We start from the raw sequence: 22,381 nt of genomic DNA, 5'->3' as shown, positions 1-22,381 counted from the left end.
TCTTTCCTCTTCTGAAAAGAAAGCTTGTCTTTTCCTGTTTTGAGACAATTAGTTAGCTAAATCTGAAGGCCAAAAAAAATAAACCTTTACCTCTGCTGTTGCCTGCCTGGCTGAGACATGGCCCAATCCCATTTATTGGACCTGCCAGTACAACGGCTTTGAACAAAGTCCATGGCTCTGAAAGAATTCATTGCTCTATCACTTCCGGAGGAAATCTATTGATTTGTGAAAAACAAGCCACAAGATGCCTCATAGTTACTACTTTCAGATCTGCTGCTGTTGATAAATAAGTAAAATAATCTATTTAGTCTCTCTTTTTGAGAATGATGGGAGACATGCATGAGTACAAAGAGAAGGAGGGAAAAGAATCTTTGACTGGCTTTCTATAAGGTGAGGGTAATATGCCAGCTGGTCTGCGAAAAAAAGGGTCAAAGCAGAAGGAGATTAAATGCAACAGTTCTCCCATGTGATAACAAATAAAGGTGTGGTAGCTAGTACAAAATAATCCAAAGGAATCTGAGCTTCCTGGCAAAGGCACTCAGGCACAATATGGTTTCAGTTATCAAATCAACCAAAGTTACCAGCTTCAATCAGTTTTAGATTAAGATTCCAAATGCAGAAGTACCTAGCACCTACAATTAATTATCAAGCAGGGGTCTGCCAGAAAATATTTAAAGAGATGGTCAGTCTTCACACTGACCCAAAAATAACACTCAATCAGCAAGTATCAAGACTTGTGGCAGCCGCTCATCTATGCTCACTGTGGCTTGTCATGAATAAAGCATGTAGAAATTCTCAAATCCATCTCTTTAAAAGATAAAAAAAATCTCCAATCTGTTAAGAAAATGCCAAAAATATTCTCTAAGTTGGCAGGTCTAGTAGTCTCCCAGACATTTAAATGCCAGGGTAATTTTCTGTACAGTTTCCAACTATATTGGTCAAAAATTACTCCACACCTGCCTCAGAAGACAAGACCCATGCACTGATGTTCTAAGAAAGAGAATATACTACTTAATCATAGCATACATTCTTTCCTTCTGAAAAAAAAATTCAACATATTCACACCTTAATCTTTCGGTAGTTTTCCTGCTCTTGTAGGGAATGGCTCCTTCCCATGCTGGAACAAACAAACCACTTTGTAAACCAATCGAAAGAAAACAAAAATACCTTCCTCACTGAGCAATTTTTTTGCCTTTAATTAGACCAGAGCTCTTATCCATTGTCAGTCACTCACAAAGGTTTTCTCTATGTGTCCCCTCACCTTCACCTAGAGTTTCCTATGCAAATCTTTTGTTAACAGTGATTGAGGGATCTTGATATATTACTGAGGTAGTGCGAAGTGTCACTGCAGTGGAGAGGGGCTGCACAGAAGACAGAGGGATTTAGTGATTTTGAAATTGGTTGAATTTGGATTTTGAGCTCCGCCCATTAACAAACTTAACATCACTGATGGCAGCAGTGTATGAAACAGGAATCATATCAGTTGCTTATACTGCGATCTTGGAATATTTGTTGTTACTTAATTGAACAGCAGCCTAATGGCTTCCATAATTACATGTCCAGTGTCAATAAGCATGTGTCTTGTACATATCAGCCAAGTGTTTGTAAGATATCTTTTTTGTGTTCTTGCCGAGAATATTTTTTGCTTTTAACCAACAATTTTAAAAATTCTTAAATGTAAATGTACTGTATCTTTTAAGTGCCTGATGTACCAGAGAGGGCTATCATTGAAGAGAGAATACCAATTTATCCTCCTAAAAAAATGGCAAGACCACCAGCCAAAGGTATACTGGATAGAGTATCAAAATATGTTATAAATGTTTTTTGTGTCTTGTATGTTCCATGTACAGCGAATACTGACTTGTTTTCTATGGAATGTTCTTCCTTCAGTTTAATTCTCATTTGACAATGACTTCTGATCATTATTATTAGTAAGATCTATGTGCTAAATGTTAAGATTCTTTTACTTGATATCTTTTTAAGTGCCTGAAGTACGCAAGACAGTTGTCCAAAAAGAAAAAGTATATGTTGAAGTTCCTCAATATGAAGAGGAAGAAGAGATACCAAAATACGAAGAGGAGGAAACTGCCAGATATGAGAAGGAAGTAATCCATTACAAGGAGGAAGTTCACCACTACGAAGAAGTCAGTCACTATGAGGAAGAAGTTCCTCATTATGAAGTTCCTCAATATGAAGAGGAAGAAGTCAGCCATTATGAAGAAGCAGCTGCTTATTATGAAGAGGAAGTTCCTGAATATGGGGAGGAAGAGTCAGAAATTCCCCAATATGAAGAGGAGGCTCCCCCCCCAGTTAGAGGTATGCTTTAATTTTAGGAGTTGTGTGAAAAAAAGTAGTACCTCTTCATTCTGTTAAGTACCAAAGTTTTGTTTTAATATGTTCCAGTGTGCTTTACACTGTGCCTTTTTTTCAAGATGATCACTATATAGTGTCGAAAATGTGTGATGGCTGTATGTCTATCCTTTACTACTACCTCTATAAATGTAAATGTTCCATGTCATTCATGTTCATTCCTCTTTCACATGAATAGAAAGATTAGAGTTAGCTAGAATTTGCTTTGACTCCACCACAGGAATTAGATTTAATTCATATGTGCTCCAAAATTTCTTCAGTATGCTCAGAGACAGTGGGATTACTCTCTTGTCATTGTAAAACTTGTATGGATATTTCTGGGTTCTGGAGCACAATAAATATTAAGATATATTTTAGTTGAAACCTTTGTCTCACTGCAATTGAAGGGAAATTCTGTTGATTTCAGCAGAGTCAGGATTTTTTTTTTTCCACCAAGTAAACTGCTCATAAACATTGCCATTACGCAAAAATAAATGTGGCATAAACTGCTAGGTACTTATAATGAGTCCACAGTGTTGAGTTTGAAGTAAATCAATTCATAAACTTGATATGATTGCTCTTTAATGTAGAAAGCACTTGGAAATTTCTGAGGAGGAAAATGTAATTAGCAATATATAGTCTATACATATACAAGATTGGCATATTCAACATGATCAGATGCAAACAATTACAAGCTTGAGAAGCATTAGGATCATAGCTCTGGGGGAAAATAAGGAAAAGTAGTAAAACTACTAAATACCTAATACAGCAATTAAATAGTTCTTTATTACAACATTTATAATAAACATCCAGAAATTGGAGGAAAAAATAAAATTGTATTTTTGTAAGTTTTCTCACCATAACACTACTTAATCTTCTTTAATATCTGGTTCTAAAAAGTCAAACTCCATCTTAACTCAATCTTTTGATTAGCAAATAAACCCTTGAATTTAAAACCATTTTTCTTGATACTCTCAGTGGCTGAGCAGGGACCATGGACATAATAACAGTTAATATAATCAATCTGTTAGCTATTTTATTTTGTCTTAGTGATCAAACCATGGTAAAACATAGCTGTATGGTTTGGGTGTGTATTTGTGCTGCTTTCTTGCTTTAGAGGTAAACACCTCAAATATTAATGATATCTTTCAAGTGCCTGAGGTTCCCAAGAAGCCTGTTCCAGAGGAAAAAATACCTATCCTGAAGAAAAAAGAAGCTCCTCCACCAAAAGGTATATATCATCTCTTTATGTTGGCAGACATCCTCTGAATATGTAATTCATGGCATTTTTCAGAGGTCTGTCTTGATAATTTTTTTTTTCCTGTTCTTTCTGGAAGATTTCTTCATATGAAATGTCTGTGCTTCTGTCTTTTTCGTTTCATTTCTGTGTTGAATAACTTGTGGATTATTTTTTAACCAAAATAATGTTTTTGAAGTGCCTGAGGTGCCAAAGAAACCTGTACCGGAAAAGAAAGTCCAAGTGCCGAAGAAGGAAGCTCCTCCATCTAAAGGTATATGAATTTGTAATTAGCTGTGATCAGAAAGGTCTTCTGGCTTCATTTAAACCCTCACTTTTGTTAAAATACTAGGACAGCTAGTGGGTTATTGCTTTTAAGTATTGTGGTTCTCTGTGTTTGTGTTCAATTGTTTAGTCACTGGCTTGTATGTCATGATGTTTTAGATTCCTATGGTCAGCTCAACTTACAATAATATCTTACTAAGTTCCAGAAGTGCCAAAGAAACATGTGGCAGAAGAGAAGTTTCCTGTTCCTGTACCAAAAAAGAAGGAAATTCCACCAGCCAAAGGTATATCAGCTCTTGACGGGATGTGTTAAAAAAAATATTTAAAAATCATTCTTTGTTCACCTTTCCTCTTTAATGTAATTCAGAGTGAAGAGAGTTTTTTATTCTTGATAGTTCTTCTTTGTGACTCCACTTTATTGATTCATACAATTGTTCTTTACCTTATGGTTCAAAAAATGAAATTCTTAAACTACAATAATGTCTTTAAAGTTCCTGAGGTAACAAAGAAACCTGTGCCAGAAGAGAAGGTACATGTCCCAGTGCCTAAAAAAGTGGAAGAACCTCCACCAGCCAAAGGTACATGAGTTTCTGGTTCTAGTTTAGTTTCTTCAGCTTTAGAAGACAGAAAATAACAATCCCCTTCCTCTTGCTAATGTGTTTGTGCTCATTGACCTATGTTACATCAGAACACTGTATTGTGGCCATTTCTGTTACTCATGGGTGTTATGCTTATTCTAAGCTTTGAAAATGTCTATGTTTGTTTCTTGTTTGTCTATGTATTTTGGATCTTACATATCTAAATTATTTAAAATAATTTGTTGTTTCAAAAGCAGATGCTCCAAAAGATAAAAAAATATACAGCCAGACTTTCCTCTTAGCCTTACCATGTCAGTTTGTAATACTTGTCAGTTTACATCTGTGTATAAATCTGTGGATAAAATCAGTGTTATCTTTCATACCCAATTAAATTTTACCACGTTTGTGTATTTAGCTTAGTATTAGTTATACAGTTATCATTTTACTGGTTCATGTTGCACTGAAAATTAACCTCTTTTAAACAAAAATGTCTTTAAAGTGCCTGAAGTGCCCAAGAAAGTTCCAGAAAAGAAAGTACCTGTCCCTGTACATAAAAAGCCAGAACGTCCACCAGGCAAAGGTATCTCTTCTTATAACTGACCATGTGGATGATGTTTCTTGTCGTTTCTGTACGCTTATTGTTAGAATTTAACTGAAGCATTGTATCATTTTGTGACAAATGTACTTGCTAATTCATAGTCTTCAGCTTTTGTGTAAGTTGTCTCTCAGTTTCTGTAATTTAGTCTAAGTTTTCAACAATTAAATACTATCTTTGAAGTGCCAGAAATGCCAAGACCTCCCCCTGAAGAGGTACCTATTTTTGTTCATGAAGAAGAAGAGGAATGGGAAGCTGTTCCAGAGATACCAGCAAAAGGTACACCATTCTTTCTTGAAAATGATCAGAGACCTTGGTTCAGTTCCCTCAAAGATCTTAATCTGTAGTGATCGTTTTATACTGGTTGTAAACCTTAATTATACTTCTGAGGGGAGTTTTCTTCATCTTATTGGTCTTTGTGACTTTCGTCTGTGGCTTTAGTAGTTTTGCGGTTTTCATGGTCTAAAAGTAATAGAGAATTTCTTATCAAAACAATATCTTTAAAGTGCCAGAAGTGCCCAAGAGAGCTGTCCCAGAAGAAAAAGTACCTGTTGCAGTTCCCAAAGTAAAGAAAATTCCACCAGCTAAAGGTACATTGCATTGTGGACTATGCAGATAATTCCTCTCCCTTACATTTTCCTATTTCAGTTGAACCACATTTTAAAAATTAGTGTATACTCATGTAAAGTCAGATCTTTGGTTCTAGCACCCTGCTGCTCCCCTGCAGTGTACAGTGCTAGGTCTCAAGCAGGGTTTGATTGTCTTTCTTATTGACTGCAGCGGGCTGTCAGACCTTGAATGACCTGCTTGTTTTCCACTTTGAGTGATTGCTGTGAATGAAATAATCCATTGTGATATCATTATTCAGATCTGATGATTGAATTAATTTAAATTTTGTTTAAACAAAATACCTAGAATAATATATTATGAGCCTTTACCTTGAATGTGAAATTCAAAGTGGAGGCAGACTATTGCAGACGCCACCCTTTAGTGGTGAGCAAATTCTACCTCAACACCTGAGAGTTTTAGAAAAAAATTGAAAAGCATACAGAAGAAGTTTCTATGTGAAAAATTAGATGGTAATAATCTTCTACAACCTCCTGTTTGTAGCATATCTTGTTAATATTTTCCATTGGCAATGATGATACATAATTAAGAACTGGCAAAAGAGCTAATTCTCATAATAATCCTTACAACTCAAATTGTACTTTGCTGTTTACAGGGCATGAAAAATAGCTAATAGAATTTCCCTTATTTTTATTGCTGTTGTTACTTTAAATTTGGTGTCCTTGTGTTTTATGTGATGAATATTTCTTTGTGATGTTGTGAAAGTAAAGTTCTTAAAATAATATCTTTGAAGTGCCTGAGGTGGCAAAGAAAATTGTACCTGAAGAAAAGGTTCCCATTTTTGTTCCTGAGGAAGAAGGGGAGGAAACTATTCCAGCAAAAGGTACATAACCTTTTCTTGCTCATTGCTCATGAGATCTTTTGGATTAATTAAAATTCATCTTTCTTTCTTCTTCTAAGTTGTATATAAATCTTAATGATCTTTTGGGGGAGCTTGTGTGTTCTTGTTTCGTGTTTTTTTCATGTTTTTAATGCTCCGAAAGTAATTTTCAAATGTGTTTGCAAAATAATATCTTTAAAGAGCCGGAGATTCTTATGAAACCTGTCCCAAAAGAAAAAATATCTGTACCTACCCCTGAGAAACGTGAGCTTCCTCCAGCAAAAGGTACATAAATTAATACCTAGGAAAAAAATTTGTTGTTACTCTCATTCAGTGCCTCTATTTGTTTTACTTTGTTTGCTATTTATGTCAGCTTTGTGTCCCTGCTGTCCTTCTGTATTGAAGTCTCAGGGTGCCTGTCAAATTCTTAGTGAATTACATGCTCTGAAATTATTTGACTTTTTCAAGAATCTGCCTATGGATATAAAGTGTCTTTTGGTTTTATTTCTGTTTCATCTTTAAAACATTTAAAATATTCTACAGATCAGTTCTTTTTCGTTACGTCTGTTTGTATATGTTTTCTGTTGTCTTCTTCATATTCCTGGTGGATGACATTCTTAAAATAATATCTTTAAAGTTCCTGAGGTGCCTAAGAAACCCCTCCCTGAAGAGAAAGAACCTGTTCCTAAAAAGGTGCCAGCTCCACCAGCCAAAGGTACTTCAGTTTGTAAATGCTGTTATCATTAATAGATAACATTCTTCATGCAAGTTGAGTTTAACAAGGGACATTTTCTATGTCTGTGTTGTATTATATTTGTCAGTATACTGTTTGTTTGTTTGCCAGTTTCTGTTCTGCTGTTTGTAAGCTTCTGAATTTGTGTCTGTTTAAAAATTGTGCAAAAGAACACTAAAGTTGTGTCCTATCTTTAAAGTACCCAAGGTGCCTAAGAAGGTTGCTCCTGAAGAGAAGGTGCCTGTTGCCCCCTCTGAAAAAGTAAAGGTTCCAGCTGCAAAAGGTATATGTACTTCTGATTAAAAGTAATATTTATGCTAAAAGTACTCTTGACCTTCTTGTGTCTAAATTTTGTCTTTGTTGTATGAGATTTCTGCTTGAATTTATGTTAAAACTCTTCATTACCAAAGTTCACATTGTAGAACTGTAAGGCTATGTTTCTTGTGCTTTTTTACTTACACTGCTTTAAGACATGTTCTTTAAATTCCTGAAACAAATCCATATCTTTAAAGTCCCTGAGGTGCATAAAAGAGCTATTGCAGAAGAGAAAGTGCCAGCTGTTGTGCCCAAACCCAGGGAACCAACACCAACTAAAGGTACAGATATATTTCTTTTTATTTCTCTCAAAGATTTGGTTTTCCTTCTCATTCCTAAAATCTTTTACTATATATACACTGTTTCAGTACCATGTTCTTATATTATAATGTAAGAAATTCTTGTGGTTATTATGTACATTTTCTGTTTTATGTGGATCATCTTGACTACCTGTGGGGAGGAGGAGGAAATATTTGTAACATAGTAACAATAACACTGTTTCTAAAGTCCCTGAAGTATCCAAGAAACTTGTCCGGAAAGAAAAAGTCTCGGCTCCTGCTCCTGCGGTGAAGAAGTATGAGTATACATATGAGGAGTATGAGAAGTATGAGACATATGAAAGTATTGAAGAGTTTGAGGAGGTTCAGGAAACTGAAGAAATTGAGGCATATGAGGAACCTGAAGAACCTGAGAAATATAAGGAGATTCAGCAACAGGAATATGAAGAGGAGGCTGAGGAGAAAGATGTTTATGAAAAGTATGAGTTTAAAGAGAAAGAAGAGACCTATGAGAAATATGAAGAGGTATATGAGGAGGCTTATGAAATCCAACCAGCTATAGGTACATCAAGACATTATTTCTTTATTCTTATAGTTGTTTGAGTTCCCAGCTACTGCTTAACCCCTCTTTGGGTTTTTATTTATATTTTTCCCCATTTGTAGTGTGTGTCTGTTGCTGGTAATGATAAATTCATTCAAAGACTGTTTCTCTCCTACTCTTCCCTTCAGAGTGGAATGGTAGGATTGCCCATATGACTTCCCAAGAGTGAGCTAGTGTAGATATGACACAAGCAAAGTAAATTATCATTTTCTAATGCAGTTCAGCTTCAGCTTGAATTAAATATTTTTATCTGTCAGTATTTGTTTCTTTTGCCCCGTATAGCTTCTGAGTTACAGAGATATTAACTTTTGTAGGACGTTCCCTCTCATAATTTACATTTATGATCATAGGATTCCTCATGCCAAAGAGTAAGTGCATCTAAAATCTACCAGAAAGACGTATGCTGATATCCACTAGCTTTCACTGCTCAAGAACCCTGAGATAAGTGGCTGTTCGCTTGTCTCTACATAAAGGACGAGATGGTGCCTCTACAAATGAGTGATTGTTCCTCTTGCTGTCTTTGTATCTGTTGTAATTTCTCATTAAAAAACCCTTAATATTCATAATGAAATATTTTTTTAAAGTGCCCGAGTTGCCTAAAAGACCTCTGCCAGAAGAAAAAGTCCCTGCTCCTGTTCCTGTTCCTAAAAAAGCAATTCCACCAGCTAAAGGTACATCAGCTATTAGATAAATTAAAAAACACAGCCTTCTGCCTGAGTTTCTAATTTCATAAATCCAGTAATTTATCTATTCTGATTCAACTGCTAGACCCTTAAATTTCTTTCACAGTGTAGTCAATTACACAGGGATCTAAAAAATAATATTTCTTTCACCAATCTAAACTGAGTCAAATTACTTTCTGAGAACAAAGAAGTGCAGGAAGGACCTTAAAGATTTATTTTTTGCAATCACAATATTATTGACATTTTATAGGTAATCATTGAAAAAAAAAAAAAAAACAGATGAATAAACTAATAAAAGTCTGTTAAGCTATAGTGCCATGTCAGAGAAATTCTAGTTTCCTACAGAATCCTCAAAAACTAGGACTTTCTTCAACCCAATGATGTGCCGGAGTGCATATAATATTAATAGGTGTTCTCTGTATCAGACTCCTCAAAAATATGTGTCATGAATGGCAGTTGTCAGTGGATGCTAGTAGAGTTTCTCTACTAGAATGGAGCTCTGTACCATATTAATTAGAGCTGATAGTTCATGAAACCTGATTGTTAAGGTTTCTCTCAGTCAAAAATTCACCCAATGAGCAGTGCTTTTCTTTCAGTGAATAGTGAGGACTCTAGTTATGTGAATCCAAGCAAAATAGTCCAGATAGATAGCCTGCAAGGTTCATCAAAAAAACTCGTCAAAAACTGAGACTGTATTTTATATTTTTCTAAATTTTCTGAGTATTTGCATTGTTTGCGCTTTTTTTAACTTCAATGCTTACATAATATTCACACTGCAAATGTTCTTAAAAAACACCAATGTCTTTAAAGTGCCATCAGTGCTGAAGAAACCTGTTCCAAAAGAAAAAGTACCACCTGCTGCTGTTCCTAAAAAGGAAATTGCTCCACCAGCTAAAGGTATACTTTCTCTGTATTGTGGTATACTTTCTCTGTATTGTCTTCATGAATCCTGAACTCTTATTTCAGCCTTTGGTCCTTATTATTTGTTGAGAAAAATGTGCATGTTTCATGTCCGCACAGTGTTATTTTCAACTGTTTGTGACTGAGTCTTTTCTTTTCTGTGTTGGTTCAAGTAATTTGTAGAAAAAATATGAGTCACTTTAAAAAATTTGTGTTCTGTCTTAAGCTACTTATGAAAGTATTTCAGAAAGTTCTTCTGAAAAGGAAGGGGATTACGCCATCTAAATCTACAGCCATCTTCCAAAAATATTTTAAAATGTTATTCTTCTGTCTTTAATCTTTAAAATTAATATAGATGTTCTTTCAGGAAACATTTACACTTGTGTTGTTTCATGAATCGTCCTTGTTAGATTCACTCTTCTTCTTTCTAACTTCTTCCAAATAACTTTGAAAGCCCTAAAAGTAAACTATATCTTAAAGGGTCAGCTGTTCTCAAAAGAACCGTCCCTGAAGAGAAGAAACCTACACATACACCTGAAATTAAAGTTCCACCAATAGAAGGTAAAGGAACCTTTGATATGAGATTTTATGGAAGAGAAATATTTGTGTTATTTTTCCCAACTAACATCGTCTAACATTATCCTCATGTTCTTTAAACTATAACAACAGTACCTAGTCTCTTAAGTGCAGATTCAGCCCCCTGTGAGAAACTGAAAACTGAGGCTAACATTTCAGATATGTGCTATAGATGTGCTAAACAGGACATAGATTGACTTATGAATGAAAACATGCTGAGGAGGTATCACTGCTTATGCTACCCGTATGTAAATCTTCAGGGCTTTTATATTTGTAATATAGTTGTGAAATTAGTTTAAACTGGGGTTTTTAAGCCAATACCGTGGTCATGACATTGGTGGTGAAGTAATAGGGCAAGAGCTAACAAGTTAAAATCATTAAAGATGTTACATATATCAGAAGGAAAAGCAGGACAACACAGTGAGAAAAGCAAATAGTTTATGCTCTTTGAGCACAGATTTCCTTGCGTAAGTTTTTTTTTCCAACAAGACAGTTCTAGAACTATATAATATTACATTCTTGAAAAGGCACAATATTTGGGACCTCAAAAGAACTTGGTTTTCTGGGTTTCTTATTGTTTGGGATTTTAAAAGTTGAAAATTATTTTGAGGTTACTAAAAGAAAGCTAATGTCTTTGAAGTTCCTGAGTTTCATAAGAAAGCTGTCCTTGAGGAGAAAGTACCCACCGTTATTCCTAGAGAAGAGGAGCCTCCTTTGTATGAAGGTACATCAGTGATGCATCTACTAAGCAGTAAATTGCAGAGAATGTATCAATTCATATTCTAGATTGTTCTGTAAAATATGGGTTTTTTTAATTATGTAAAACTTCTGTCCATGTCTTTGAGACCCTCTGTCCCCCCAAATTTCGTTATAGCTTAGTATTTTTTAAATTTTGTTTTTTCCTATATTAATGGGAGAAAGAAACATAAATAAGAGAGAAACTAAGTTTTTCGCTCAGGAAAGCAGTTTAGCCACACTGGACCAAAGAAATGAACTTAGGTAGACAGTGGTTTAAGAGCTATTCTGAGTCAGACTTAATTAATTTTTGAGCTGGGGTAGAGATAGAAATTGTAATTGAACTTCACTTGTCCTCATCTGGAATGAACTATTTGATATGCAGAACTAGAAAATAAAATGTATTCTACTAATTGCAAATGGCCGTTTCTAGCAATACTAGGTAAATGAACAGGCTGAAACAAGATATTTAAACAATTTATGTTCAAACAGCTCTTTGTCCATATATATGTCTGCATTTTTGCATTATAACTTGTCTTTCTAATCTTGTCTTGAAAATAATATTAAAATATGTAAAATAAACTAATATCTTTAAAGAGCCTGAAGTTTATGGAGAAGTTCCAACAGAAGAAAAAGTCTCTGTTATTATCCCTAGTGAACCAGAAGCTCCAGCAGCTAAAGGTACACCAACTATTCAAGCAATCTATAAAGCAATATGTTCCCTAGAAATTAGTTATTCATCTTCATCATTCCATCCCTGTGCTAATCTGTTATTTAATGTATTCATTTTAATGTTTCCTTGGATGTTATCTGTCTGTCACTGCTTCTTTGTTACTTACATTTTGTATATTATAATGTTCTTTAAAAAATGTAATACCTTTGAAGCACCTGCAGTGACAAAGAAAACTGTCCCACTGAAGAAAATACCTGCTGCTGTACCTGCAGAAGAAGCTCCTCCAGCTAAAGGTACATGGCCTCCAAATGTGTTTTCTCTAGCCTCTTTCAAAAGTGAGGTACCAACCGAGAAGCCCAACATCTTTGTTTTTCTTAAACAACATGACCAGGTGCTATATAACCTGTTTTCTTCCACTTGATCTCTTCTTGTAGCAGTAACTTTTGTCTGTTTCTTTATTTTTTCTTAGAGAGAGAGCATACATACAGGGAGATCAGAGATTAAAAACATAATACTAGACAGGAAATCCATAGCAGGGCCAGGGATTAGCCTTTTTCTTTTTTTTGGGGGGGGGGGGGGGGGGTGGGTGTGCCATTAAATATATTTCATATTATATCGTCGGTGTGTGTGGTGGTTTTGGGTTTTTTTGTGGGGGTTTTTTGGTATCATGTTCTAGTTTGCAAAATACTTTCTCTGACAATGTATTAAAAAAAAAAATCTAAAACGTTGTGTCAGAAGATTGTTTGCAGAAGCACTCTTTGCAGCCTTGTCAGGGGCTTAAATAAAATCAAGATTAAGGGAGGATTTCAAATCAGGATAAAATATAAAGCCACAAAATCTTTCAGAGAAACATAGTTTTGTAATAAAATTCCAGTTCTGAAAAACTCCATAAATTTTAAAAAATAATATTGAGTTAATTGCATTGGTTTTTCGTTGGTTTTATGGGTAACTTTGAAATTGAAAAAAAAACCGCCAACCTTTACATTGCCAAAATTCCTAAGATTGTTTGATAAGAAAAAAAACCCTAACCTAACTACAGTCTTTGCAGAGAAGTGCAAATTCAGACCTGTAAATATTAGAAGTTAGAAAAACACTGATCTCCAGAAAGTGAAGTTTTAGGGTTGTATTCACAGGTTACTAACATGTATTTTCATATTGATCTGGAATTTTTTTTTTTATTATTTTATAAAACTGTCCTACTTATTCCCTATTTAAAATTTCTAAATAAACCAATATTTTTAAGTTCCTGAAGTACCAAAAAAATATGTTTTACTCTTCCTAAAGAAGAAGCTTCATACCTTAAAGGTACAAGAAATTTTGAGTAGGAATTGAAGGATAAAAAAAAAGTTTTCATATATAAAACTTTAGTTATTTTGAGAACATTCTGTCTACCATAAACAAGAGTTTAGTTAGCTACAACAGTCTAAATTTAATTTAAAAAACATTATATCACCTGTAGTTGTTCTTAAGGGGAAAATGAGCTTTATTCAAAAGGCACAGAGCTTAGATAAACAGGGCCCATCTCTTTGCACTCAAGGTAATAGCTCAGCTTAGGACATATCACACATGTTTCTTCTGGCAAGCTACAGAGGCCAGATCAGGGTAGAATATGAGATTATTTTCTGCCCTCGTTTGAAAGAATCCTAATTTTGAGAGTAGATATAAAATAGAATATTTGATTGTATTTGTTCTTTATCTTTCACACTGTCTCGTTTTCTGAAGATATTCTAAGTTAATTTAAGTATTTAAACTAATATCTTTCAAGTACATGAAGTTTATGAGGAGATGCACACAGAAGAAGAAATTTCTACTGTTCATAGAAAAAAGGAGGCTCCATCACCTAGAGGTATATATCTTCTTCATTGTCCCTTCCTCCAATTTGCAGAGTCATGGACTCCAGGAAAATTAAATTATTCACGTTCATGGTTTAGTTCTTGTTCAATGTAATTAATATTTGTGGTCATTCTTTTAGTACTCTACTTACATTACAAACTTGGGATTTTTATGACTTCTCTTTCTAGTCTATATACATTCTTAAAATTAACAAATATCTTTAAAGTGCCAACAGTAGTTAAGAAAGTTGTTCCAGAAGAAAAAGTTTCTATGACTGTGCCTAAGAAACCAGAACCTACTCCTGTGCCTAAAAGACCAGAAACTCCACCATCTACAGGTACTTTGATAGCCTAATATAACTGAGGTCTTTTGCTGATATTGTGTTTTCTGTTTCTTATATAATTTCTGATTTAATTGTTCATGGTCCACTTGTGCCAAATTTGTGGTATTTATGTTGTATATGTCCCTTTTCCTGTTTCTTGTCTTTAAGTCACAAAATTAAAATTAAAATCAGTAAATATCTTTCAACTGCCTGAGGTACTCGAGATAACTACTGAAGAGAAACCTGTCCCTCTATCTAAAAAGTCAGAAGCTCCACAGACAAAAGTATAGGTCAACATATCTTTTCCTTCTTTTTCTTCAAGTTTCTTTTGTCCCTTGTTTTGTTGAAGTTAAATCACTAAAAATCGGTTGAGTTTGTCTGTTTGTTCTACCCAAGAGTAATTCATTGTAATGGCACATAAATTGTATCAGAAACTAGTCAAAGGGACTAAAAATAAGGAAAACTCTAGCTGAGTCAACACACAGTGAGATTTACATAACACACATTATCTTCATGGGAGCTTACAGATACTGTAAACAGCCTCAGAAATTCTATTAGTACTCAAGCAAAAAGTATATACACTTCCTGTTTCACACTGCTCATGTTAAACTTAAGGGTCAGTTGATTTAATTTTGAATGCAAATAACATGAGGCATAGAAACCAGTTGTCACAATTTATTCAGATATTTTAGAAGTCTGTCTGAACTAGCAGTTTGTGTGGCATGTCATCAACGCATGCCAAGAGATCTCCAGCAAAGTAGCTTCAAACTATTACTTGTCAGAGGCATAGAGCCACGGAGGCTTTTCAGGACATGTAACTGTTGTCTGTGTCCTTATATACTGCTTGTTTCTCTGTATCGCATGTTGTTTGTTTGTTTTTTTTTTGTAATTCTTAAAAGTACACTAATATCTTTAAAGTGTCCAAGGTACCTAAGAAATCTCTCTCAGAAGAGAAAGTGAATCTTGTCATGCCTAACAAGCCAAGAGTAATACCAGCTAAAGCTTATATGTCAATAATGATGACTCTGAGAAGTTTTCTCTTTCTCTTGGGCCAGTAGCATTTACAGTAAAATAAAAAATTACCCTTTATTTCTCCTTTATAACAAAACCTAGAAGTATGTAATAGTATACAACATGTTCTGCATGACATACCTCTTTTTACATCTGATCTTATGTTTCTTTTTAATATGCTTCCTGTGAGACTCTCCTTAATAATTTACATCTTTTAAATGCCTTAAATATAAAAAAAATATGAATGTTGTTTTTTTTAAAGTGCCAGAGGTGCCCAAGAAAATTCCAGAAGAGAAAGTACCCATTGCTGTGCCTAGAAAACCAGAACCACCACCAGCTAAAGGTATGTTGCACTACAGATAACTAAAATTTGGAAGAGCAAAAAACCTCTGCCGAGATTGTGCTGTTTCAGGTTTTGATTGTTTGTTTGTGTTGTTCTAATAGTTTTATTTTCTGTGCCCACAGTTCTGTATATGTTACTGTTTTGAAAATTCTTCCGTTTGAATCATGGCTGTAATCAGTGTAACAGTGTATTAGAAATACTGATGTGGCTGGGCAGAGATAAGACCGAGAACCACAGCAGAAGTCTTAAACAGAAAACTGAGCTTCTGTGATCTGAAATATTCCCAACTGACAGTGAAAAATTAGCCCCAAAATAGAGTTAAACAATTTCAAAGCATGGATTAAGTGTTACAGATCCCTAACAGAGTAGAAAAATTTCCATGCATACATAAAAAATTTATACCAAGAAGTCATCACGCACAGAAGAATATGGTGAGGAATACAGAATGGACAATGGCAGCCTTAGTCAAATGAGGATTTGGGAGGTGGTGGAAAAAAATGGAAAAATAATGTAATATAGAAAGGGAGGAAACACCAAAAGACTCTGAGGTGTTTCCTTAGACTTTACAAAGACATAAAAGTACCTTACGTCAATAAACATGTCAAATGGCTCCATTAAGGAACTCCCAGATTTGCAATTTCTACTGAAAAGTTTTGAACATAACTGTAAAATTCCATATAATAACTGAAAATAATCTCTTTCCTTAAAGTGCCTGAAGCACCCAAGGAAGTAGTTGTAGAAGAGAAAATCAAAGTTGCTGTGCCTAAAAAACCAGAAGTACCACCAGCTAGAGGTAACTGTCATTAGTAAAACCATGGCAATAATTTGTCTTAATTTCACTGATGAAACCTTTTTGATACTATTTCCTCATTTTTCTATCTTATAAACTGTGATTTTTTAATTTAATTTCTGGAAGCCTCTTTACTACTCTCAAATGAATCTCAATCAAGATTGAGAACAAAAAGCGTATTTGGTAAAGTGTATTATGTTTAGTTGATGTTGCCTGGTGTACTTCCGTTTGTTTCTTTTTCTACTTTAATGTTTTTTACATTTCTTTAAATTCTTAGTTTTAACATAATTATTAATTTTAAAGTGCCAGAAGTGCCCAAGAAAGTCCCAGATGAGAAAACACCAGTTGCAGAGCCTAAAAAACCAGCAGTTCCACCAGCTAAAGGTACTTGTCATTATGACAAAATTAACCAAATCAAAACCATCACTCATACTATTTTAACACTATAGAAGACAGAAACCAAAATGTCTGTTAGAATTTTCTTCTACTGTCAAAGTTTTTTCAAGTGAAAAAATGTGTTGTGTGAAAAAAATAGTTCTTGGTAATTAGTGTTCTCACTAATACTGTTCTGATGTTATGCTTTACTGTTGTTAATTAAATTCTTATAGTAAAAGTTATTAATATTTTTCAAGTGCCTGAGGTACCAAAGAAAGTGGTCCAAGAAGAGGTTTCAGTTAAAGTACCAAAGAAACCAGAACCTCCACCAACTAAAGGTAACTTCTGTACACAATTAATAAAATAGAAACCCTTAATTGTCTAGGGTAACATTTTAATATATTGGTAATTTACTTTTACTATAAATATTCCATAAAATATTTTTGTTAAATTGTAGTTTTTGCATTTGTACTACAGTCAGACATCTTTGAGAATTTTCTGTAGGCAAAAAAAGAAAATAATATTCACATCCAAAAACACTGATGCTTTTGATGTCCCTGTGTTGTTTTTTTAACTAGTGTCTTAATGACGCAGACATATGTCCGAATATCATAAAAATAAAATTAATTACTTTCTTTAAAGTGCCTGAGAAACCCAAGAAAGTGGTTTCAGAAGAAAAAGTACACATAGAAGTTCCTAAAAAACCAGAACCTCCACCACCTAAAGGTACACATTCAATACTGTTAAAATTGCACAGAAATTTTGATTTAGAAAGTTTAAAAAAGTTTTTGATTTAGAAAGTTTGTGTTATCCTCTTCTTTTTGTATTTATAAATGTTACAGGTGATTGTGTTGTCTTCTTCACTTGTGAATAGCTCCCAGTAAGCAACAATGTTTATAAATGGTGTTCATCAAGCTGGGTTTGGTTTTGGGTTGGGGTTTTTTTTTGTTGTTTGATAATACCTTGGAGCTATTGTCACCTTTTTAATTATTATTCTTCAAATTTCTGAGAGTAAAACCAATAAATATCTTTAAAGAACCTGAGGTACCGAAGAGAGTTGCTCCAGAAAAGAAAATACCTGTGCCTAAAATGCCAGAACCTGAGATTGTGCCTAAAGAAACAGAACCAGAGGCTGCACCTGAAGAACCAGAACCTCTACCAGAGACAGGTAAATCTCAACACTAATAAAATAACAAAAGTAATGTTTTTCCTCTTTTCTTTAACACTGTGATTTTCTAGGCCTTCTGTTTTCTGAGGTTCTAAATTATGTGTTCTATGTATCTGCATATGTGTGTGAAAGAGACATACGTGCATCCGTTTGAAGAATAGTGACAAATCTTAGATGTCTGAATTGCCTGTATTCTATATTTCAATTCCTCTTACTATTTTGGATATTCTTACTATTCTACCCACTTGAGTTCAACCACAACTAATATCTTTAAAGTGATAATAGAAGAAAAGGAAATACCCATTCTAGTAGCTAAGAGCAGAAGATATCAATGTAATTGAAATACCAGAAGCTCCACCAAGGAAAACCAGATGCCATCACTGCTAATTCTTGAAAGGATCTTCAAGTTATTACCTGCAATGTTATTAATATCTTTTGTCCTGTCCATTCTGTTTATAACTGTCACAGAATTTACTTAAGCTATAAGTTATACTACCAGTGTATGTGTACACATGCATATGGGGGCATGAGGCTGGGGGGGCGCTATACATTTGAAAGAAAAGAGAGAATATTCATCCTTGAAAAGGTGAACATAAATGATTGATACTTGCTTTTTTTTTTAATGTTTTCTTTAAAATTTTGGATTTGTGTTTTATGAATCACTTAAATTTGGTATAATTGTCCGTCCAGTTGTTAAATTTAGAACTAATATCTTTCGTGTACATAAAGTGTCCAAGACACCTTTCCCAGAAAAGAAATTACCTGTTCCAGTTTCCCGAAAATCAAAGTCCATTGCTGGACCACCAAAACCAAAGGCTCAAGAGGTAGAACCTGAAGAACAAGAACCTGCTAGAGTGGCCCAAAAGCCTGTTCTGGAACCACAAAAACTAGAGCTTGTTGTGGCATCTGAGGAACCCGAGACTGTTTTGGCACTTCAAAAACCAGAATCTGTTGTGGAACCCAAAAAAACAGAGTATGTTGTAGTGCCTGAGAAACCAGAGTTTATTCTGGTACCTGGGGAACCCAAGCTTGATGTTCCAGCCCAAAAGCTAAAGCATGGTGTGATGCCCCCGGAACAAAAGCCTGTTGTGGAACCTCACAAAACAGAGTATGTTGAATTGCCTGAGAAACCAGAGTTTATTGTGGTACCTGAGGAACCCAAGCTTGATGTCCCAGCCCAAAAGCTGAGGCATGGTGTGACAACCTCAAAACAAAAGCTGGTTGTAGAATGCCAAAAACCAGAGCCATTCATGGCCACTGAGGAACATGAGATCATTGTGGTACTTGAGGAGTCAGAGACTGATGAATCAATCCAAAAATCTGAGCATGTTGTGCTGCCCCCAAAAACAAAACCTCCTGTGCCACCCCAAAAAACAGAGCTGCTTGTAGAACCTGAAGAAGCAGAGTTTGCTGAAGATTTCCAAAAATCAAGGCCTGCTCCAGTGTCCAGAAAATCAAAGCCTGTTGTGGCACCCTGCAAAACAGAACCTGTCATTGTGCCTGGGGAACCAGAACGAATTTCAGCCCCCCAAAAACTAGAGCCTACTACAGCACTTCAAAAAACAAAGCCTCAAGTTGCATCTAAAGAACCGGAGCCTGTTTTGGCACCTGAGGAACCACCCCAAGCCAAGCTGGCCGAAAAACAAGAGAGTCTTGCTAAACCGAAAAAAAGAGCAACTCCACGGTCTAAAGGTATCTGTTATGAATAGGATCTCTTTTCCTTCTCTTGATTATATTATGTTTCACTGCTTGTTTTAAAGATTAATATACATAACTAAAATATACTAATATCTTTAAAGAGCCTGCAATGCCTGAAAAGGCTGTCCCAGAGGAGAAAGCACCTGTAGCTGTTCCTGAAAAATCGGAACCTCCATCAGCGAGAGGTACATGTTATCATGAATGCATGATAAACACACATAATCATCTTAAATATTATCTTAACCTCTTCTGTTCTGTCATTTCGAACCTGAGATTTTACATGATGCTTGCTAAACAAATTAGAAAGTATGAGTGCATGCCAAATTGTTACTTCAGAAATTTCTATTGTCCTCTGTGTTTCTGTAATTGTAAAATGAAATGCACTAATATATTTAAGTACCTGAGATGCCTGAGAGGGCTGTCTGAGAGGAGAAATATCATCATAAGGAAGAGGTTTGGGTTTTTAAATTAATCTCACTTTAAATTAATCTTTCACTTTATACTCTGATATCTAAAATATGAGAGACGTACCAAATACAAGTTCCTGTGCAGGGGTGTCAAATGTCCCTCAGCTAAAATGATACAAGATTTGTTTTACTGGAGGTTTTTATTATTCAAAAAGTTCAGGAGGTAAGTGTTTATTTTTTAGGCTATAGCAATAAATTAAGCAGGTATGATGAATTCCTGCCTACCAATAATACCAAAACTTTATGTATGCTAGGAAAATGAAGGTATTAACTGTTCTACACAGTGTTATTAGGGATGGTTTAGTACATGGTTTAGTGGGACTTGGCAGCGTTATGTTTACTGTTGGGCTCAATGATCATAAAGGTCTTCTCTAACCTAAATGATTCTATCAGAAGGGACAAACTAAGGAGAAACTGAAAGTTCCAGCAGAGAGTAGAGGTTTCTGTACGTAAAGAAAAATAATTGCAAGTATGTCTATGTACCTGTGTTGCCATTGGTAGCACCATGGAGCAGAATCTTTTCTTTAATAATTATAATTTGCCTCTATTTCGGTCATGTATCAACATTCTCCATTTTGTTGTTACATGGTACGAATAGCACCAGAGATGTAAATTTCCCTTGAACACCTAATTCACTGAGCCTTGTAAGAAGTATTTATTCTTGCAGATTAATCAGGATAGGAGATTTTTAAACTGAAATGCTAAAAAATTATTTAAGATACTCTAAATCTGTACATACCAGAGATGATTATAGTGCTGCATCATTTCATTTACTGTACAAAGCACTGACCACAGAAGTAGAAATTCTCTGTGCCACCAGATTCTCTCCATCTGAAACACAAGGACATTCCTCAGGTGAAATACCACCTCACAGTGATGATATCTAAAGCACTGAAATAATTTAAATGAATGTAACAGGAAACATTTATAGGAAATATCTAGTGATTAAAATGGAAGTCTTAGCTGTTTCAGGAAAGAATCTGTAAAGTAAAAAAGGGAGGAAACATACCAATACACAAAGAGTAAGTGAACTTGAAGGATAAAAAGTGTTAATAACCAAGTGACAAGTGTAAAGATGACAGTGACTGGCAAAACCAGCACAGAACACACAGTCATGAATGATAGATGACTGATGTTTAAATACAGTAAGATTCCATAAATAAGTTTCTGGCCAGCTGTTACAAAGAGGGCAAATGCTTTCTACATTTCCACCTTGACTGAGGAACAGAAACTACACACAGAAGTCCTGTCTCCTGTGTGACGTATTTGACACCCTGGTCATTCCACTTGTTTGAAGCAAAGTATATCTGATGACTGAATGTAACCACAGACTTTCTCAAAGAAGTCTATGTGCATATGTTATTGGTTGTCTTATTGTTTTGCACACAACTGTAGTGGCCACAAAGCTAAAATACACTAATATCTTTGAAGTGTCTAAGGTGCCCAAGAAAGATGTTCTGGAAGAGTCCATACCTGTAACTGTACCAAAAAAGCCAGAACCTGCACCAGCTCGAGGTACCTGTCATCCTGAGCATCAGCCTGAATGAGACTGTTTCTTACATGTTACTTCTGATGTCTGTTCTCCTGTCCATTTGTGGTTATCTGAAATCTTTATGTTCTGTGCTGTGTACAAATTTTATTGTTAGAATGACAAATACATAGGGAACATTAAGGACTCTCTCAATCTCCTTTATATGTGTTCAGTATCTAAATTTCTATATATCAAAACTGTTTAGATACATGGGAAAGAGGTTTCTACTTTGGATTTTTAATGTAAATCTTTTTCTTTATCATTTGCTAAGAATCTCAAGTAATATAAATGGGGTTTATTTAACCAAAATATTGTTGTTTAACCTTTACCAACAGGCGACCCTGCCATATTGTGTAGCAATAACAAGGAGACACAATAAGGACACAGATTTATTTGAAAAAAATAAAAAAGTAAACAAACAAACAAACACAACCATACCTACTAATCACTTCAGGAAAAATAAGGAGAAAGTCAGGGTCAAAGGACTGTGAAGGAGCTGAAGTTGCTAAGGGAAAAGAAAACCCAAGGTGAAAAGAGGTACATACCTAGATAAGACAGTTATTTTAAGACTTGGCCATATGTGGTCTGGACCTAGATACCAAATAATAGATACTCTAAACCAATGAGTAAACTCAGTGGTTATTCAAATGCATGGTAGATCAGGATGGTCATCGTTCCGTGGTCAAATTTCATATGAGAAAAATATATGGCTCTAGTCATACAGATATCTAATTTTTTTTCTGACTATAAGCTCGTGGGGACCTAATACATTGGATTATACAAATCCACTGTTGAATTGCACATAGTTATTAGATAGAAAATTACCTGATCTCCTGTATTTGTGAGGGACAATTCTGC

The 22,381-nt window shown here is 34.9% G+C and overlaps 1 protein-coding gene across 1 annotated transcript in view; it reads left to right on the top strand.

The window, feature by feature from the left end:
- LOC104515470 (titin-like) overlaps nucleotides 1-21,507 on the top strand; it is a gene marked incomplete at both ends in the record, with an annotated part of 40,323 nt that extends 18,816 nt beyond the window's left edge. Inside the window, 25 exons of the mRNA XM_010159452.1 lie at nucleotides 1,701-1,784; nucleotides 1,984-2,316; nucleotides 3,467-3,580; nucleotides 3,786-3,860; nucleotides 4,363-4,449; nucleotides 4,949-5,029; nucleotides 5,228-5,323; nucleotides 6,405-6,494; nucleotides 7,424-7,507; nucleotides 8,047-8,379; nucleotides 9,003-9,089; nucleotides 9,912-9,998; nucleotides 10,482-10,562; nucleotides 11,910-11,993; nucleotides 12,198-12,278; nucleotides 14,045-14,155; nucleotides 15,414-15,494; nucleotides 16,204-16,287; nucleotides 16,588-16,668; nucleotides 16,893-16,997; nucleotides 17,302-17,385; nucleotides 17,696-17,827; nucleotides 18,518-19,519; nucleotides 19,627-19,710; nucleotides 21,388-21,507. Of these exons, the coding sequence (XP_010157754.1) occupies nucleotides 1,701-1,784; nucleotides 1,984-2,316; nucleotides 3,467-3,580; nucleotides 3,786-3,860; nucleotides 4,363-4,449; nucleotides 4,949-5,029; nucleotides 5,228-5,323; nucleotides 6,405-6,494; nucleotides 7,424-7,507; nucleotides 8,047-8,379; nucleotides 9,003-9,089; nucleotides 9,912-9,998; nucleotides 10,482-10,562; nucleotides 11,910-11,993; nucleotides 12,198-12,278; nucleotides 14,045-14,155; nucleotides 15,414-15,494; nucleotides 16,204-16,287; nucleotides 16,588-16,668; nucleotides 16,893-16,997; nucleotides 17,302-17,385; nucleotides 17,696-17,827; nucleotides 18,518-19,519; nucleotides 19,627-19,710; nucleotides 21,388-21,507 (3,681 nt within the window). The remainder of the gene's footprint in view (nucleotides 1-1,700; nucleotides 1,785-1,983; nucleotides 2,317-3,466; nucleotides 3,581-3,785; nucleotides 3,861-4,362; nucleotides 4,450-4,948; nucleotides 5,030-5,227; nucleotides 5,324-6,404; nucleotides 6,495-7,423; nucleotides 7,508-8,046; nucleotides 8,380-9,002; nucleotides 9,090-9,911; nucleotides 9,999-10,481; nucleotides 10,563-11,909; nucleotides 11,994-12,197; nucleotides 12,279-14,044; nucleotides 14,156-15,413; nucleotides 15,495-16,203; nucleotides 16,288-16,587; nucleotides 16,669-16,892; nucleotides 16,998-17,301; nucleotides 17,386-17,695; nucleotides 17,828-18,517; nucleotides 19,520-19,626; nucleotides 19,711-21,387) is intronic.
- Between the last annotated feature and the right edge of the window lie 874 nt (nucleotides 21,508-22,381).

Source organism: Eurypyga helias, unplaced genomic scaffold, assembly GCF_000690775.1.
Source record: "Eurypyga helias isolate BGI_N326 unplaced genomic scaffold, ASM69077v1 scaffold37049, whole genome shotgun sequence".
NCBI classification, from domain to species: Eukaryota; Metazoa; Chordata; class Aves; order Eurypygiformes; family Eurypygidae; genus Eurypyga; species Eurypyga helias.
This window is presented reverse-complemented; position numbering and strand designations above follow the sequence as displayed.